This window comes from Prionailurus bengalensis, chromosome E3 (genome assembly GCF_016509475.1).
Source record: "Prionailurus bengalensis isolate Pbe53 chromosome E3, Fcat_Pben_1.1_paternal_pri, whole genome shotgun sequence".
Classification (NCBI taxonomy): Eukaryota; Metazoa; Chordata; class Mammalia; order Carnivora; family Felidae; genus Prionailurus; species Prionailurus bengalensis.
The window spans coordinates 11,601,095-11,620,373 of record NC_057357.1 but is presented as its reverse complement, the minus strand read 5'-3'; the positions used below and the strand labels follow the sequence as shown (position 1 = coordinate 11,620,373).

Below are 19,279 nucleotides of genomic sequence, written 5' to 3'. Positions count from 1 at the left end.
TGAACTATATTAAAGACATTCGCTGCTGGTTCAGGCACCAACCTCAACCTCATCAGTCTCTCCATGTACTCATGTCTTTTTTTTTCTTTGTAATGTTTATTTATTTATGAGAGAGAGAGAGAGCACGTGAACAGGGGAAGGACAGAGAGAGAGGGAGACACAGAATCCAAGGCAGGCTCCAGGCTCCGAGCTGTCAGCACAGAACCCGACATGGGGCTCGAACCCACGAACTGTGAGATCATGACCTGAGCTGAAGTTGGACACTTACCCGATGGAGCCAGCCAGGCGTCCCTCCATCTACTCATGTCTTCCACAGGCATTAAGAGGGATTTTTCTTAAGTTTATTTATTTAATATAATCTCTACACCCAATGTGGGGCTCAAACTCATGACCCCAAGATCAAGGGTCACATGCTCCATCGAGTGAGCCAGCCAGGCACCCCAAGATAAGGATTTTTTAATGCCTATGCAGAATTTTATCTCCTTTTGTTATTAAAAAAATTTTTTTTAACATGTATTTATTTTTGAGAGACCAAGAGAGACAGAGCACAAGTCGGGGAGGGGCAGAGAGAGAAGGGGACACAGAATCTGAAACAGGCTCCAGGCTCTGAGCTGTCAGCACAGAGCCCGATGCGGGCTCGAACCCACGAACCGTGAGATCATAACCAGAGCCAAAGTCACACACTTAACTCACTGAGCCACCCAGGTGTCCCCTATTATTTTTTTTATTTGAGAGAGAGAGAGAGAGAGAGAGAGAGAGAGAGAGAACATGTGCATACACAGGGACAAAGGCCAGAGGGGTAAAGAGAAAGAGAGAGAGACAGATTGAGAGATAGAATCCCAAGCAGGCTGTACATTCAGCACAAAGCCTGACAAGGGGCTCCACCCCTCAACCCTGGGATCGTGACCTAAACTGAAATCAAGAGTCAGATGCTTAACCGACTGAGCCACCCAGGCGCTCCCTGGGTGGCTCAGTCGGTTAAGCATCTGACTCTTGATCTAGACTCAGGTCACAGTCTCACAGTTCATGGGATTGAGCCCCAAGTTGGGCTGTGTGTTGACAGTGTGGAGCCTGCTTGGGATTCTCTCTCTCAGTCTCCCTGTCTCTCTCTCCGCCCCCTCCCCCTGCTCTCGTGTGCCTGTTCTCTCTCTCAACACAAATAAATAAACGTTAAAAAATGAAATAAAATCTTAAAAAAGAAAAGCTGGGTAACTCAATAACCATACAGGCGTTGGGCTTAGTTGTGACACAAGCGCCTGCCTTAGCCTCTCAGAGTCCTGTCACTTTTAGAGAGCGTCACACGTTTATGGGACCTGCAGGTCCCTGTGAGCATTTGACTGCGGGGGACCTCGAGCCTAGGGGATCTCAGAGTCTCAGGCTACGCTTCTGAGAGAAATGGGGCTCCTGCACCTGGGGGCTGGCCAGCCAGCGCAGCACGGCTGACCTGGCCCCAAGATGGTGACCCGAGGCCACGTTGACTCCGTAACTTCTCCACAGGCAACTTGGCCTGAGTTGTGCAGAGCCACATAGGGTCCTTGTGGACCTTCGGGTGGGGACTCTCATCCTCTTTGGGCACTGAGTAACCGTGGGGCGCCCTCTGCTGCCCTGGGTGCACCACCTACAACCGAATGGAGAAGACCTGTTATTTCCTCTTTGTTATGTGAAGATGTAAAGTAAAACGTCTCATAAGCTTTTCCTGTGGCCCTTTGGGAATTTTATTAACGGGTTATAGAGGACTAGGATGCTTCAGCTTTTACTGTGGCTTCAAAGCCAGGCATTGCCACCTGTGTTTCTTTCTTTTTTTGTTTGTTTTAAAGTGTATTCATTTACTTTGAGACGGTGGGTGGGGGGGGCAGAGAGAAAGGGAGAGGGACCCCCCCAGCAGGCTCCGAGCTGTCAACACAGAGCCTGACGCGGGGCTCGATCTCACGAACTGCAAATCATGACCTGAGCCGAAACCAAAAGTCAGATGTTCAACCGACTGAGCTACCCAGGAGCCCCAGCACCTGTGTTTCTTGATTGCACTGAATGCAGCTGACAGGTAGGGTTTATGTTCGTACCATCTAACGATATCTCCCCTCTTCTAGGCAAAGCCTTGGGGACCACAGCGATGGTGCCTGTTCCATATGAGAAGATTCTGAGGGACCCAGCGGCCGTGGTTGTGGAGGGGCTTCCAGAAGGAGTGGCCTTTCAGCACCCCGAGAACTATGGTCTCACCACCCTGAAATGGATTTTGGAGAACAAAGCGGGGATTTCATTCATCATAAACAGGTGGCAGGCTCTATCCCCCTCATAAAGCCTAGTTCATTTGAGGATAAATTGACAGCTTAATTTCAATTCGTTTGTTAATTATGTCCTCTTACACTTAGAAGTTGGTTATTCAAATGTTTAATCTGTCTTTCATGTCGGGTAATAGTATCGGTTTTCTTGCAGACCTTTCCTAGGTCCAGCGAATCAGCTCGGTAAGTGACAGCTTCTCATAATCAGTGACTGCCCTTGGCTACTAAGCCAGGCCTGCTTTTCTTTAAAAAAAATTTTTTTTGTTTTAATGTTTCCTTTATTTTTGAGAGACTGAGAGAGACAGAGTGCAAGCAGGGGAGGGGCAGAGAGAGAGGGGGAGACACAGAATCCAAAGCAAGCTCCAGGCTCTGAGCTGTCTGCACAGAGCCTGACGTGGGGCTCGAACCCACGAGCTGTGAGTTCATGACCTGAGCTAAAGTCAGATGCTTAACCGACTGAGCCACCCAGGCACCCCTCCAGCCCTGCTCTTCTTTCTTGAAATGCAAGTCTGGTACATTCTAAAGCTTGTGTGTCTCTTGCCTGCTCACCATGGAGGAAGTAACTTCTGGCACCCCGGGGTGGGGGGGCCGTGCCTCTTGTGGGGTGCTCAGCTCAGGGAAGGACACACCCCGACAAGAGCTGAAGGGATTCTGCTCCCAGGTCTCACGCCGGCAAGCTCCCACGGCCAAGCTCCTAGGTCTCAAGCCGGCAAGCTCCTACTGCCCACAGAGGACAGTAGGCCTATCTTGTCCTCAAGTCCAGGGTCATGAGGATGCTGGGTCACTTGATAGTCCTTTGACCCCCACCACAGGCCGGGCATCGTTGGGTTCGGGAGTGGATGGAGGAGGTATGGCCATTTCTCGTGCTTCTGAGACTCACCGTCTAGAAGGAGCAAGTCTGTCCAACAGAGGACCAGGGGTGACCCGAGGTCTCCCCAGGATGCCCGGCGGAAATCCCCGGGAGTCCTGGGGAGGGTTTAGAGTTGTATGATCAAAGGGGCTTTGTGGAGCCACCAGGTGGCTCTCAAGCCGAACAGGGTCTCAACACGTTGCTTCTGCCAGGAGGCCCATCCACGTGCCCAGGCAGAAAGCAACGTGGATGGGTGTTTGAGGCCGAGTTTGAGAACCCGGGGCCCTTCGTAATCTCCTCAATTTACGACAACGAACGGACCAAAAGAGTAGCAATTTTTCCAGAAGCGTTTAGAGATCCACCTCTGCCCACTTCTTATTTTCCCAGATTATTAATCTGGAACATAGCTGGAAACTGTGGGCCGTACCTGTCCTGGAGAGACCAGGTCTGTCTAAGAGGGTGCTGTGCTGAGACTACCTAGGTACAGAGACAGAATGTCCAGAGAGGGGTGGGCACAGTTCACGAGGCGCACGCGGGAGCGCACAGGGCTTGGGCTGCTCACAGAGTCAAGTCCGTTTCCAGAGCAATGGAACGTTCCCAGAATTCCCTAGCTTATGTTGAAGGGGAGACCCGGCATGGTTCTGCGTTCTTTGCACGTTTTAATTGGTCCTCACCCAACCACCATTTTCAGATGAGGAAACTGAGGCCCAGGAAGGTTTAGTGGCTTGCTGGAGGTCGCTGCGGCCCCTGTCTACTCCTCAGCCCCCACTCTGCCCACACACACAGCGCGAGGACACGGGGGCCGCTTTGAATTGGTTGGTCTCTCCCCACTACTATTCTGTAAAGGCCTGGAGCTGGAGTTCTGTTCTCTCTGTATTTACTTTCACGTCACGTGCCTTCGAATGGTGTCATTTTCAAGGTGCAGAAAGGGGCTAGTGTGTGTCTTTTTACTCCTGCACAGGTGGGTCTTTGGTGGTCACGGATGCTAAGAGATCGGTGACGTCACCAAGTGAAAGGTAAGGGAAATAAAAAAATCCACATCTAACCCCAGAGTGTTAGTTTTTAGACCATGGAAGGTTTCCCTTGTTTTGTTATATATTCTTTATTCAAAAGGATGTTTGAGGTTTTAAGACTATTTTCAATGGACTCCTTTAATGGTATAACAGATTATTAAGAACATTAATGTTACATGAACGACTTAGTTTTGCATTGAGCTGGATGGCGGGCAGGGGAGGTAGGACGGCGTGGAAATCTGGAGATTGGGGGGTTTGAGTACAGTGCGTCCGGATCCCAATGGTCACGTCTCACCCCAGCCGGCTTGTCTTGACAAGGGCTCCCTTCTCCTTGCAGCTGTGGCCCCATCAGTGTGAAAACTGAACCCATGGAAGATTCAGGTACGTACACGGATGCTTATAGAATCGAGTATTTGGCAGATTATCATTTGACCCCTTTCTTTTGTTTTACTTCTAAAACATGGACTTGCAGTAAACTAAGAATGGGGGGGCAGGGCACTTCCTCAACTTGGTTTTAAAAATCTACAAAAAGCCGAGTGAGAAGCTAGAACCTTTCCCACTGAGGTCAAGAACGAGGAAGGATGTCCCCTCTTGAATTTCCTTCCAGTGTTGTACTGAAAGTCCTTGCTAATGCAATAAGACAAGAAAAGGAAATATAGGGCACACAGATTGGGAATGATGAAATATAACTGCCTTTGTTCACAGATGACATGGTCATCTATAGAGAAAATCCTGGGGAGCCTGGGTGGTACAGTCAGTTGAGTGGCTGGCTCTTGATTTTGGCTCAGGTCATGATCTCACGATTGTGGGATCGAGCCCCGCATCAGGTTCTGTGCTGAACGTGGAGCCTGCTTGAGCTTCTGTTTCTGTCCCTCCCCCTGATCACTCTCTCTCTCTCTCTGTCAAATAAAAATAAATGTTAAGAAAACCCCAAACGGGGTGCCTGGGTGGCGCAGTCGGTTGGGCGTCCAACTTCAGCCAGGTCACGATCTCGCGGTCCGGGAGTTCGGGCCCCGCATCGGGCTCTGGGCTGATGGCTCAGAGCCTGGAGCCTGTTTCCGATTCTGTGTCTCCCTCTCTCTCTGCCCCTCCCCCGTTCATGCTCTGTCTCTCTCTGTCCCAAAAATAAATAAACGTTGAAAAAAAAAAAAAAAAAAAGAAAACCCCAAAGAATTGACCAGTTAAAGGGGTGGTGGTGACTAGGGCACTAAATAACCTCAGTAGGGGCCTTATCCCTGCCTTCCCCCACTCCTTAAAGAAAGAAAAATGGCATTGATTAGAGGGGAAATGTTAAAAGGTCAAAAAAATGTTTTAGATGCAAATGCTTGAGGGATGGGAAAATCTTTGAAAGCATTAAAGGCGCAAAGGTTAGAAAACTTAAGGTAACCAAGTACATAAAACCAAAACTCAAAATTCAAGTTAATAAGAATGAAAACAAGCTGGGGCACCTGGCTGGCTCAGTCGGAGGAGTGTGTGACTCTTGATCTCAGGGTTGTGTGTTTGAGCCCCATGTTGGGCGTCGAGCTTACTTAAAAAAAAAAAAAAAAAAAAAAAAAAGCCGTGCAGTCGGTTAGGTGTCTGACTCTTGATTTCAGCTCAGGTCATGATTTCACGGTTCATGAGATGCAGCCCCCCGTCAGGCTGTGTGCTGACAGCACGGAGCCCCCTTGGGATTCTCTCTCTCCCTGCCCCTCCCCTGCTGGTGCTCACTGTCTTTCTCTCTCTCTCTCTCTCTCTCTCTCAAAATAAATAAACTTAAAAAAAAAAAAATAGGTCTCTTTTTGTCTTTAAGCTCTAACCTGAACCCGGGGCTTGAACTCACAACCCCGAGATCAAGAGCTGCACACTCTTCCGACTGAGCCAGCCAGGCGCCACGAGGCCTCTTTTGTTGATGCTTCCTTTTGGAGATGTGGTTCAGTTTAGACAAAAATGTGCTCCCTACTAACATGACTCTCTACCTTGGATTTCATGATGCCATTCAACTCGCTTCCAGCTGCCGGACGGCCCCTGAGAGCCTCATTTCTTGTGATATTTCTGCACCTCTTGCTACACAGAACAAGTGTCAAAATGGTTTTGAGTTTCAAATTTCTCTCTTTCTCTCTCTTTCTCCCCAAAACAAAGTGGCTTCAAACAATGATTAGTCTTTTTTTTTTTAATGTTTATTTATTAAATAAACAGAGCATGAGTAGGGGAGAGGCAGAGAGAGGGAGACACAGAATCCGAAGCAGGCTCTAGGCTCTAAGCTGTCAGCACAGAGCCCGATGCGGGGCTTGAACCCACGAACTGTGAGATCATGACCTGAGCCAAAGTCAGATGGATGCTTAACTGACTGAGCCACCCAAGCACCCCCAAACAATGATTAGTCTTTCTGGCAATTCCACACATTGGCCGGGCAGCTGTCTGCTCCCAGGTGACCTCGCTCCTGGGTCCAAGGCCGCTGGGAGAGCCTGGCCTCTGTCCGCTTGGTCTCACGTCCCCTGGGAGCCGGGACACATTCACATGGCCACTCAGTTCCAAAGCAGCAGCTCGGACGCACCTGCACTCTTCAGGCCTCAGCTTGCGTCCTGTTGGCCAACATCCCATTGGCCAAAGTGAGCCATGAGACGAGGCCCAGCTTTACAGGATGGAGAAGTAGCCTCCACTTCTAGAAAAGAGCAAGAGAGACATTGCAGACAGGCGTGCACACCGGGGTGGGAGGAACCTGTGGCTCACTTTGCAGGCTACCACACCTTTCCCTGATGACGGGTTTTGGTTTTACTAACGGTTCCCCCAGGTTTTGAAATTTTGAAATTCATGTCATTGTCGTAGGTAAGATTACACGTAGCCACCCACCGAGTGATGTATGGAAGGCTTGAATCACTGTATTATACCCCGGAAACTGATACTACACTGTGTGTTAATTAACTGGAATTTAAATACAAGCTTTACAAAAAAGGGGGGCGCCTGGGTGACTCAGTCGCTTAAGTGTCTGACTTCGGCTCAGGCCATGATCTCGCGGTTCGTGAGTTCGAGCCCCGTGTCGGGCTCTGTGCTGACAGCTCAGAGCCTGGAGCCTGTTTCAGATTCTGTGTCTCCCCCTCTCTGCCCCTCCCCGCTCACTCTCTGTCTCTGTCTCTCAAAAATGAGTAAATGTCAAAAAAATTAAGAAAAAAAAAAAACCTTAAAAAGGTGACATGTGCAAATGCACATCGCATTGGAGAAGAATATTTTACCGTATTTTGCATAAACGCACGTATGTACGAAGCCTCCTTGAAAAGGAAAATGTTCCCAAACTGGGAACCAGACCTTCTTCTTCCCTTCTTTCCCTCCCTCCCTCCTTCTGTTCCTTTCTACATCCTTCTCTCCTTCCTTCCCTCTTTCCTTTTATATTGATTGTATAGTGTTTTGGTTCTGTTACTTGTATTGTTATACGGGAAAGCCGACTGTTCAGTGTGTGAGCCCCACGTTGTTTTGCTGGCGATCACGTTGCCCTGTTCATCGAGGCAGAGCCTGGAACCGTCCCAGCCGGTCCTAGTTCTCTGTGGCCTAACACACGATTTTATGATTTTCATTGCTTCCAAAGGCACGGCACTGAGAGCGACGGCGGTGTCAGTCAAGAAGGAGTCAGAAGATCCTAATTACTACCCGTATAATACGCAAGGTAATCCCATTTTATTTTCATTTCCTTCCCCAAATGTTGCTTGTGACAGGAAGTTTTTTTGTCGTATTTTTAAAAATTAATTTGTCGCGAGAGAGAGGGAGATAGAGCATCCCAAGCCGACGCCACACTGTCCGCGCAGAGCCGGACGCGGGGCTTGACCTCGCAAACCACGAGATTGCGACCTGAGCCGAAATCGAAGAGTCGGACGCTCCACCGGCTGAGCCACGTAGGCACCCCCAAGATGAGAAATTTTAATTAGCCCCCATCTGCAAAACAGGCCGAAGCAATACGTTTACGGGGATGTAGCATACTGCCATTTAAAGTAAAGCATTTTACGGTTAGGAAATAGATCCGTGTTCAGCCTAAATCCACATGCTTCGAGGCAAACGTGAAGACAGAGGTATCCTGGTGCGTTGTACTTGAGCTTGTCTGTTAAGTATTCTTATTTTGCATGTTCTAACGTATGTCCCCCTAATCCTTTGCTGTCCTGTCTGTCCCCTAAGTTACTAAGAAAATATCGAAAGATCAAGACATTCAGGTACCCCGTTCTTAATAATATTTGCTTCATTGACGTCATACAAGTTAAACGGCGGAACAGCAGACACTGATTAGCTGCTAGGCGGTCTATGCACTCGCCTGGCTTGGTCCTGTCCCCAGAGACCGGATCCCTGCCGGACCCCGGCGCGGTACCAGTTTGATGACCTGGTGTTGTGCGGGGACGGTTCTAAATCCTCGACCGCGACCAGGTTTGAAGCACTTCCTACAAAATCTTAATTTTGAAGTTTTCCTGCAGCATTACAGAGCTCTGTAACTTAGACACTTTTTTCAGAATACCTGGGTGGCTGAGTCAGTTGAGCCACCCCCTCCTGGTTTTGGCTCAGGTCATGATCTCAACGGTGCATGAGTTCGAGCCCCGCGTTGGGCTCTGCGCGGACAGAGTGGAGCCTGCTTGGGATTCTCTCTCTCTTTTTCTTTCTCTCTCTCTCTCTATCTCTCTCTCTCAAAATAAACAAACCGCTTTTTTCAAAAACTCTGAAGACCAGTGAAAAAGTGTCCATTGTCACGGCACCTGGGTGGCTCAGTCGGTTGAGCGTCCAACTTCGGCTCAGGTCACGATCTCACTGCTTGTGGGTTCAGGCCCCACATCGGGCTCTGTGCTGACAGCTCGGAGCCTGGAGCCTGCTTCCGATTCTGTGTCTCCTTCTCTCTCTGCCACTCCCCCACTCACACTCTGTCCCTCTCTTTCTCAAAAATAAATAAACATTAAAAAATATTGTTTTTAAATAAAATACTTAAGGGGCGCCTGGGTGGCTCAGTCAGTTAAGCAGCCAACTTTGGCTCAAGTCATGATCTCATAGTTTGTGGGTTCGAGCCCCGTGTCGGGCTCTTTGCTGACAGCCCAGAGCCTGGAGGAGCCTGCTTCAGATTCTCTGTCTCCCTCTCTCTCTGCCCCTCCCCCACTTGCGTGCTGTCTCTCAAAAATAAATAAACATTAAAAAAATTTTAATACTTAAGAAAAAAATTAACCAAAGAACTGCAAGACTTGTACACTGAAAACTATAAAACGTTGTTTAAAAAATTAAAGGAGATCTAAATAAACGGAAAGATATTCTGTGTTCGTGGACTGGAAGACTTCCTTAAGATTGTTACGGAAATTCAAGGAACCCGGAATAGCCAAAACAATCTTGAAAAAGAACCGAGTCAGAAGACCCACATTTCCTGATTTCAAAACCTACTGCAAAAGCTACAGTTATCGACTGTGGTCCTGGCATAAGGTTGACAGTGGATATTCAGTGGAATAGATTTGGGAGTGCAGAAATAAACCCCTATCTTTATAGCTACTTGGTTTTCAACAAGGATGCCAAAACAATTCACTGGGGAAAGAATAGTCTTTTCAAAAAAATGGTACTAGAATAACTGGATTTCTACACACAGAAAGATCCACTCGGACCTCTACCTCACACCGTATACGAAAACTAACTCAAAATGGATCAAAGACCTAAACGTAAGAGTTAAAAATTCTCATGCACTTAGAACTCCTAGACGCAGATGGTTGTGACCTTGGATTAGATAATGGTTTCTTAGCTAGAGCAGCCAAAGGAAAAAAATAAATTAAACTTCATTAAAATTAAAAACTTGTACTTCAGAGAACTCTATCAAAAAAGGAAAAAGGCCACCCATGGAATTAGAGGAAATGTTTGCAAGTCATATATCAGATGAGGATATCATATCCAGAATAAGAACTGTTGTAACTGAACGACGAAAATGCAAATTATGCTATTTAAAATGGAAAACGGGGTGCTGGCTGGCCCAGTCAGTGGAGCATGTGACTCTTGATCACGGGCTTGTGAGTTCAAGCCTCACACTGGGTGTAGAGATTACTTAAAAATAAAATCTTTAGGGGTGCCTAGTTGGCTCAGTCAGTTAAGCGTCTGACTTCGGCTCAGGTCACGATCTCGTGGTGCGTGAATTTGAGCCCCACGTGGGGCTCAGACCCTGGAGCCTGCTTCAGATTCTGTGCCTCCCTCTCTCCCTGCCCCTCCCCCGCTCATGCTCTGTCTCTCTCTCAAAACCATAAATATTTAAAAAAAAAAAGAAAAAAGGCTCTGAAGATCCCGTAGTGAAAAAAGGGGGCACAGAAAAACAGGATATGGAGTTGGTGACTATTGGCACCAGGGAAGGGCACATGGTATTTTGTACCATCTCTGCTTCTGTAGGTTTGAAACTTCTCCAGAGTGCAGGTAAGACCACAAAAGACATAGAGAAAGGGTCATTTGTGTGAATTTTATTTCAAGGAGTTGAAGTGTTTTTCATGTGCATTCCTGCGTGGGTCTCGAACCGTTTGGATGGTTTTAAATGGATTCTTGTTTAGGGAAACCTGGGTGGCTCAGTAGGTTAAGCGTTCAGCTCTTGGTTTCGGCTCAGGTCATGATCTCACAGTTCGTGGGTTCCAGCCCCGTGTCGGGCTCTGTGCTGACAGTGCAGAGCCTGCTTGGGATTCTCTCTCCTCCTCTCTGCCCGTTACTCTTGCTGTCTCTGTGTCTCTCAAAATAAATAAATAAACTAAAAAAATTCTTTTAAATAAAAACCGTACATGGATTCTAGTTTACATTTTGCATTTTGCCCTTTTTAAATCTCTGTATCATTTGCTTCCCTTCCAGACAGCCATCATCCTTCTGGGAGCAGCGACGTAATAGACATGGAATTATCCCTGGAAGGTTAGAAAAGCCACTTTATGCTTTTTTCTTTTTTCTTTTTTTCTTTTTTTTTGGTTTTGTTTTAGTCTACAGTGTTTTGCAAAGAACACAGTCTTTGAAACGCCCATGACGCATGTTTGAAACGAAGGCAGCTTCCTGGCATGCCTTCTTAGAAAACCAGATGAGTCTTGGCCCTAGAATGTGGCTCTGGGAATCTGTCAGTCTCTTCCTTCTCCGACCTGTAAGAGATTCTACATAAAGCACCTGGAGTAGAGGCCACGTGGCGAGAAAACTTCACATCTGTGTCATTCGTTGCTTTATTCCATTTTCTCTTCTTCAATGGGTATACCAGAATTCTTTTTTTATTAATGTTTATTTTTTGAGAGACAGAGCACGAGCAGGGGAGAGCAGAGAGAGAGGGAGACGCAGAATACGAAGCAGGCTGCAGGCTCTGAACTGTCAGCACAGAGCCCGACGTGGGGCTCGAACTCACAGACGGCGAGATCACGACCTGAGCTGAAGTCGGACGCTTAACAGACTGAGCCACCCAGGCACCCCAGTGTTGTTGTTGTTTTAATGTTTATTTATCTATTTTTGAGAAAGCACAAGCAGGGAGGGTGCAGAGGGGGAGGGAGACAGATAATCCGAAGCAGGCTCTCCACTGTCAGCACAGAGCCTGATGTGGGGCTTGAACTCACTAACCGTGAGAACGTGACCTGAGCCAAAGTTGGACACTTAACCGACTGAGCCACCCAGGCATCCTTGTGTGGTCTTTTGTTTTTGTTTGCTTATTTTATTTTATTTTATTTTATTTTATTTTATTTTATTTTATTTTTAACATTTATTTATCTTTGAGAGACAGAGAACAATCAGGGGACGGGCAGAGAGCGGGGGAGACAGAATCCGAAGCAGGCTCTGGGCTCAGAGCTGTCAGCACAGAGCCCGACATGGGGCTCGAACCCACAACTGTGAGATCATGACAGATCCTTAACCAACTGAGCCACCCAGGCGCCCCTATTTATTTATTTTCGATGAGGGTCGTACAGAAAGGGAGAGGGAGAATCCCAAGCAGGCGCGGGGCTGGAATCCATGAACCGCAACATTGTGACCTGAGCTGAAATCAAGAGTCGGACACCTTCTGGACTGAGCCACCCAAGCGCCCCTGTGTCATTTTTAATAGCTTCTCTGAGGGGCACCGGGGTGGCTCAGTCAGTTGAGCGTCCGACTTCGGCCCAGGTCATGATCTCACGGTTCGTGAGTTCGAGCCCTGCGTCGGGCTCTGTGCTGACAGCTCAGAGCCTGGAGCCTGCTTCGAATTCTGTGTGTGTGTCTCTCTCTGTCTCTCAAAAAAACACGAATAAACGTTAAAAAATTTTTTTGTAAAAAAAGATAGAGGAAGGCCTACATGGGAATCCGGGTAGAACTAGTATGGAGTGAGAATCAGAGAGATGTCACTGGATGTTGGCCTTTGAAACACTTTGTTTCTGAAGATACTTTTTTTTAAGTATTTTTTTTTTAGTAATCTCCCCACCCAGCATGGGATTCGAACCCACAACCCCAAGATCAAAAGTTGCATGCTCTACTGCCTGAACCAACCCACACCCCCAAGAGGTTTTTTATTATTATAGTACAGCAGGAAACCCATTTATGACAGACCTGAATTGGTTTGATTTGGGATTTTTTTTTTACCTTTTTAACTGAAGATTCACAGAAAGCTGCAAGAACAGTCAGAGAGGTCTGGTGGGCCTTCACCCGTTTCCCCTCAAGCATTACGCGTTCCATTACCATAGTCCAATATCCAAACAGCTGATTTGTTTTACGTCTTTCTCCTTTCATGAACAATTAATGGAAAGTATTTTTTTTTTTTAGTGTTTATTTATTTTTGAGAGAGAGACAAGAGTGCTTTCTTTGATCCCTGTGATTCCTGACAACAAGGAAACGCTATGGCCACAGGAATTCCATTACATGGCTGTTCTGCGTCCACTGACGTGGGTAACCGGGTATTGTGTTATAAGATCTGAGAGTTTCTTCTCTCCCTTAACCCTTATAAGGTTGTCCTTTCTTACCCTGTGATCCCTTTGAAAGTTAAAATTACAGGGGTGCCTGAGTGGCTCAGTCCGTTGAGCGTCCGACTTGGGCTCAGGTCATGATCTCACAGTTCGTGAGTTCGAGCCCCACGTCGGGCTGTGTTCTGACAGCTTGGAGCCTGGAGCCTGCTTCAGATTCTGTCTCTCTGTCTCTCTCTCTCTCTCTGGGCCCCTCCCCCGCTCATGTTCTGTCTCTCTCTGTCTCAAAAAAAAAAATAAAATAAACATTAAAAGAAAAATTTTTTTATTTTAATTAAAAAAATTTTTTTTAATCTTTTAGTAAAATAAAAGTAAAGTTAAAATTACCTTCAGGGGTGCCTGGGTGGCTCAGTTAAGCATCCGAGTCTTGATTTTGGCTCAGGTCACGACCTCATGGTTCATGAGTTCAAGCCCTGCGTCAGGCTCTGCACTGGCAGCACGGAGCCTGCTTGGGATTTTCTCTCTCGCCCTCTCCCTTCCCCGCCCCCACTCGTGCTCTCTCTCTGTCTCTCTTGAAATAAATAAACTTTAAAAATGCTTTCAGGGGCGCCTGGGTGGCTCAGTCGGTTAAGGGGCCGACTTCAGCTCAGGTCATGATCTCCCGGTGCGTGAGTTTGAGCCCCGCGTCGGGCTGTGTGCTGACAGCTCAGAGCCTGGAGCCTGTTTCAGATTCTGTGTCTCCCTCTCTCTGACCCTCCCCCGTTCACGCTCTGTCTCTCTTTGTCTCAAAAATAAATAAATGTTAAAAAATAAAAATAAAAAAAAATTAAAAAAAAAAAAAATGCTTTCAGGTTTAGGGGCGCCCAGCTGGCTCAGTTGGAAGAGCGTGCGGCCCTTGATCTTGGGGTTGTGAGTTCGAGCCCCACGGTGGATGTAAAGATTACTAAAAAAATAAAAATAAACAAATAAAATTGTTTACAAAAATTACCTTCACGTTTATACCTCTACGTGTACTAAGTATGACACATGCCTAAAATGCCAGGATAAGCTCCTCTTGGAAGGCGAGATTACATAATAACAGATGTCATTTTAGAAATTTTTTTTTTTTTCAAGATTCCACTCTGCTTGTCCCATCAGAAGCGTGTGAGGACCCCGAAGCCGAGGTGAAAATTGAAGGTCAGTTGCCTAAAGCCTTGTCAGAGTGACACATGGCTGAGTGTGGCGTTCATCCATTCCTAAAGGGGTTATTGTGGGGGGGGGATGGAATATGTGGGGGCGGGGTGTGTATGTGGGGGGTGGAGGTGTGTGTGTGTGTGTGTATTTTACGCCATGCACATCAGCACCAGACTGTCCGCCGTCCCCAGTGAGGGAAGAAGGAAGGGGGATGGGCAGGGAGGGGAAGAGGGAAGGGGGATGGGCAGGGAGGGCTGCATTTCCCTCAGAAAACACCCCCACTTCCGTTAGATGGATGAAGAGTTTACAGATAACAACTGATCGGGCCTAGAAGCAGTAAACTCCGTTCAACGGCAAGTATCTCACGGAAGTCAAGTTCGAAGTGTGGTTTTAAACAGATTTATTTTTAAGATCCACCACGTAAGATAATTTTCGTTAAAAGACTTACAAACTGACGTGTAATCTGTTTGGGTTTTGTTCAGATGTCTGTTTCAAAACCACATCCAAGGGGCGCCTGGGCGGCTCAGTCGGTTCAGCATCTGACTCTTGGTTTTGGCTCAGGTCATGATCTTACAGTTTGTGGGTTTGAACCGCTCTCTCTCTCTCTCTCTTTTTCCTTTGCTTGTTTGTTTTGTTTCTTATATTCCACATATGCGTGAGATCATATGGTTTTGTCTTTCTCTGATTGACTTATTTGCTTAGCATTATACTTTCCACATCCATCCATGTTGTGGCAAATGGCAAGGTTTTTTGTTTGTTTTTTTTTTTTTAATTTTTTTATTTTGGGGAGAGCACACGTGGTGGAGGGGCAGAGAGAGGGGGACAGAGGATCTGAAGCAGGCCCTGTGCTGATGGGCTGACGACAGTGAGCCCGATGTGGGGCTCGAACTCCCGAACCACGAGATCATGACCTGAGCCGAAGTCAAGCGCTCAACCGACTGAACCATCCAGGTGCCCCAAGATTTGATTCTTTTCTTTATGGCTGAATAATGTTCCATTGAATATATATATATATATATATATATACATCCCTTCGTCTGTGGATAGACACGGGCTGCTTCCATAATTTGGCTATTATAAATAATGCTGCGATAAACATCGGGGTGCACGTATCCCTTTGAATTCGTGTTTTTATGTTTTGGGGGTAAATACCCACTAGTATGATTACTGGATCGTAGGGTAGATCTATTTTTCATTTTTTAAGGACCCTCCACACTGTTTTCCAGAGCGGCCGCGCCAGTTTGCACTCCCACCAACAGGGCAAGAGGGTTCCCCTTTCTCCGCATCCTCGCCAACACCCGTTGTTGCTCGTGTTGTTGATTTTAGCCATTCTGACAGGTGTGACGTGTCATCTCGTTGTGGTTTTGATTTGCATTTCCCTGTTGCTGAGTGACACTGAGCATTTTCATGTGTCTGTTGGCCATCCTGATGTCTTCTTTGGAGAAGCGTCTGTCCACGTCTTCTGCCCATTTTTTAATTGGATTATTTGGTTTTTGGGTGTAGAGTTGTATCAGTTCCTTATATATTTTGCATACTTAACGCTTTATTGGATCTGTCATTTGCAAATATCTTCTCCCGTTCAGTAGTTTGCATTTTAGTTCTGTCGATGATTTCCTTTGCTGTGTAGAAGCTTTTTGTTTTGATGTCGTCCCAACGGTTTACTTTTGCTTAAAAGCAAGATTTCCCTCGCCTCGGGGGACATTTCTAGAGAAATGTTGCTACAGCCGATGTCGGAGAAATTACTACCTTGCTCTCTTCAAGGATTTTTATGGTTTCAGGTCTCACATTTAGGTCTTTAATCCATTTTGAGTTTATTTTTGTGTATGGTGCGAGGCGACCCGGTTTCATTCTTTTGCATGTGGCTGTCCAGTTTTCCCATCACCATTTGTTGGAGAGACTGTCTTTTTCCCCTCATATATTCTTTCCTCCTTTGTCGGAGATTAATTGACCATATAATTGGGGGTTTAATTCTGAGTTTTCTGTTCTAGTCCATTGATCTATGCGTCTGTTTTAATGCCAGTCCCATACTGTTTTAATTACTACCGCTTTGTTTTTTTGTTTTGTTTTGTTTTTTTTAATTTTTTTTTAACGTTTATTTATTTTTGAGACAGAGACAGAGCATGCATGGGGGAGGGGCAGAGAGAGAGGGAGACACAGAATCGGAAGCAGGCTCCAGGCTCTGAGCTGTCAGCACAGAGCCCGACGCGGGGCTCGAACTCACGGACCGTGAGATCATGACCTGAACCGGAGTCGGACGCTCAACCGACTGAGCCACCCAGGCGCCCCTAATTACTACCGCTTTGTAATAGAACTTGAAATCTGGAATTGGGATGCCTCCAGCTTTGTTTTTGTTTTTCAAGATTGCTGTCCGAAGTCTTTGGTGGTTCCATACAAATCTTAGGATTGTTTGTTCTAGTTCAGTGAAACATGCTCTTGGTATTTTGGTAGGGATCGTATTGAGTCTGTAGATGGCTGTGGGGAGTATGGCTATTTTAACAATATTTGTTCGTCCAGCCCATAAGCATGGAATGTCTTTCCATTTCTTTGTGTCGTCCTGAATTTCTTTCACTGGTACTTTTTTTTTTTTTTTTTTTTTTTTTTTTTTACATTTTATTTATTTTTGAGAAACAGAGTGAGACAAAGCATGAGCAGGGGAGGGGCAGAGAGGGAAGGAGACACAGAATCTGAAGCAGGCTCCAGGCTCTGAGCAAGCAGTCAGCACAGAGCCCGACGCGGGGCTTGAACCCACAAACTGTGAGATCATGACCTGAGCCGAAGTTGGACGCTCAACCGACTGAGCCACCCAGGCGCCCCTTTTCACTGGTACTTTTAATTTTCAGAGTACAGGTCTTTTCACTTCTATAGTTAAGTTTATTCCTAGACATTTTATTGTTTTTGGTGCAGTTGTAAGTGAAATTGTTTTCTTAATTTCACTTTCTGCTGCTCCATTATTAATGCACAGAAATGCAACAGGTTTCTGTATATTGGTTTTGTATCCCGCAACCTTAGTGAATTCCTTCATCCATTCTGGTAGTTTTTTGGTGGAGTCTGTGGGATTTTCTATATATAGTATCATGTCATCTGCAAATAGCGAGAGCTTTATTTCTTCCTTACCAATTTGGATGCCTTGTATTTCTTTACATTATCAAATTGCTTACGTTATCAAATTCTTTACATTATCAAAAAGGGAGTCCTTTTTAATTTAGAGATAATATTACTTCTCATGAAACACCACACGGTCTGGATTGATTTTGCCGCGATTAGGGGAATTTTGAGAGTATATGAATGTTCCCATCTGGACTTGATTCTTCCATTTGTACTTCATATATTTGAATTCTAAAAATGGTGTCATCGAGTTCATTGTTTTAGGGGGAAAATCCCTCTCATCACTATTTTTTTTTTTAAGTTTATTTATTTTATTTTGAGAGAGAGTGTGCGTGCATGAGCGGGGGAAGGGCAGAAAGAGACGGGGTTAGAGAATCCCAAGCAGGCTCCGTGCTGTCAGCTCGAAGCCCAACGCGGGGCTCGATCTCATGAACTGTGAGATCACGACCTGAGCTGAAATCGGGCCCCTTAACCAGCTGAGCCACCCAGGCACCCCTCATCACTGTTTATAACAGAGAAAAAGCAGGTGTGGCGTAAGTGCCCAGCAGTTAGCGAAAGGGTCGTGGCCATCCGCTGGGGAAAATGCTCATGGGCGTTCCGTGAAAGTCAGCTGTCTGGCTCAAGACAAGTTAGAAACAAAACAGAGGGACACTCGAGTCATAATTTACAGTAGGATCTCAATTTTGTTTAGAAAGAAATTTCATATAGAAAGAGAAAACTTAGGCGAAAATACAAAAAGAAAGAAAAAAGAAGCCACGGCCACCAGTATTAGAATTAACGTGATTTTACTTTTCTTCCTTTTGCCTTTACCGTTCCCCCGCCCCGCTCCACCGGAAGCATAGATTCGTTAAGTATTAGGGGGAAAAGTCAGGTCCTGATGGGTTCTGTGTGAAGGGACCACTTCTCTGCAGGGTGTTAACCCTGAAAGCTTTATTGGGAATTATGTGGCGATGCCGTCAGGATAATTAGACTCGGAGGAGGTGCTTTCCTGTCTGGGGACGATGTCCCTGACCCCCCAGCCAGCAGGGGTAGATGGATTTTCCCTTAGACGGGTAGATGTGTGCGGATTCACTCACACCTGAAGTCAGGGGGGCCTCAGTGGGTTTAAACGTGATATTTACATTGCCCAATTTCAGAGCCATCGTAAGGCCTCCGGTACCTCTCATTCTGAGCCATACGGTGTGGGGCTTTTTCCCCTTAAAACCCCATGAAAGGAAACCCTTAAATTACCTTAAATGCTTTTTATTGTGGTGAAACTCACATCACATAAAATTAACCATTTTAGAATAAATGATTCCGTAGCATGTAGTACATTCATGGTGTTGGGCAACCACCACCTCTATCGCGTTCCAGAACATCTCTGTCTCCCCAGAAGGAAACCCTGTACCCATTACCATCCCCCCCCATTCTCTCCTTCCCCCCGTCACGGTCATCCACCAGTCTACTCTCTGTCTCTGGATTTACTTGTTCTACATAGTTCCTACCAGTGGGACTGTACAATGTGTGACCCTTGGGGCCTGGCTTCTTTCACTTAAAATCTCCAAAGTTCAGGGCTGGGTGGCTCCGTTGGTTGAGCATCCAACTTCAGCTCATGTCATGATCTCATGGTCCATGGGTTCAAGCCCCGCATCAGGCTCTGTGCTGACAGCTCTGAGCCCGGAGCCTGCTTCGGATTCTGTGTCTCCCTTCTCTCTGCCCCTCCCCCGCTCATGCTCTGCCTCTCTCTGTCTCAAAAATAAACATTAAAAGCAAATTTTTTTTCAATCATGGTTTATCTGTTCTTCCATTGATGGATGTTTGGGTTGTTGCCTCACAGTACTTCTAAGAATATAACAGGGATGCCTGGGTGGCTCAGTGGTTAAGCATCTGGCTCTTGATTTCAACTCAGGTCATGATCTCATGGCTCATGAGTTCAAGCCCCATATTGGGCTCTGTGCTGTCAGTATGGAGCCTGCTTGGGATTCTCTCTCCGCCTCTTCCCCGCTCGTTGTCTCTCTCCCTCTCTCCCTTTCTCTC

The 19,279-nt window shown here is 46.5% G+C and overlaps 1 protein-coding gene across 8 annotated transcripts in view; it reads left to right on the top strand.

Moving 5' to 3' along the window:
* The window catches only part of LOC122471367 (general transcription factor II-I repeat domain-containing protein 2B), a 51,604-nt gene that overhangs the window by 22,954 nt on the left and 9,371 nt on the right, over positions 1-19,279 (top strand). For 5 of the 8 annotated variants that reach the window (XR_006294180.1, XM_043559863.1, XM_043559866.1 and 2 more), the window contains exons 5-11: positions 2,088-2,271; positions 2,434-2,462; positions 4,091-4,145; positions 4,480-4,523; positions 7,705-7,782; positions 10,944-11,000; positions 14,099-14,161. Coding sequence is in view for 7 of the 8 variants with exons in the window: in XM_043559863.1 (XP_043415798.1) it covers positions 2,088-2,271; positions 2,434-2,462; positions 4,091-4,145; positions 4,480-4,523; positions 7,705-7,782; positions 10,944-11,000; positions 14,099-14,161 (510 nt within the window). In the remaining variant the exon portion in view is untranslated. Of the gene's footprint in view, positions 1-2,087; positions 2,272-2,433; positions 2,463-4,090; positions 4,146-4,479; positions 4,524-7,704; positions 7,783-10,943; positions 11,001-14,098; positions 14,162-14,449; positions 14,691-19,279 lie in introns of those variants that run through there. The other 3 variants (XM_043559868.1, XM_043559870.1, XM_043559864.1) reach the window with 3 other exon arrangements.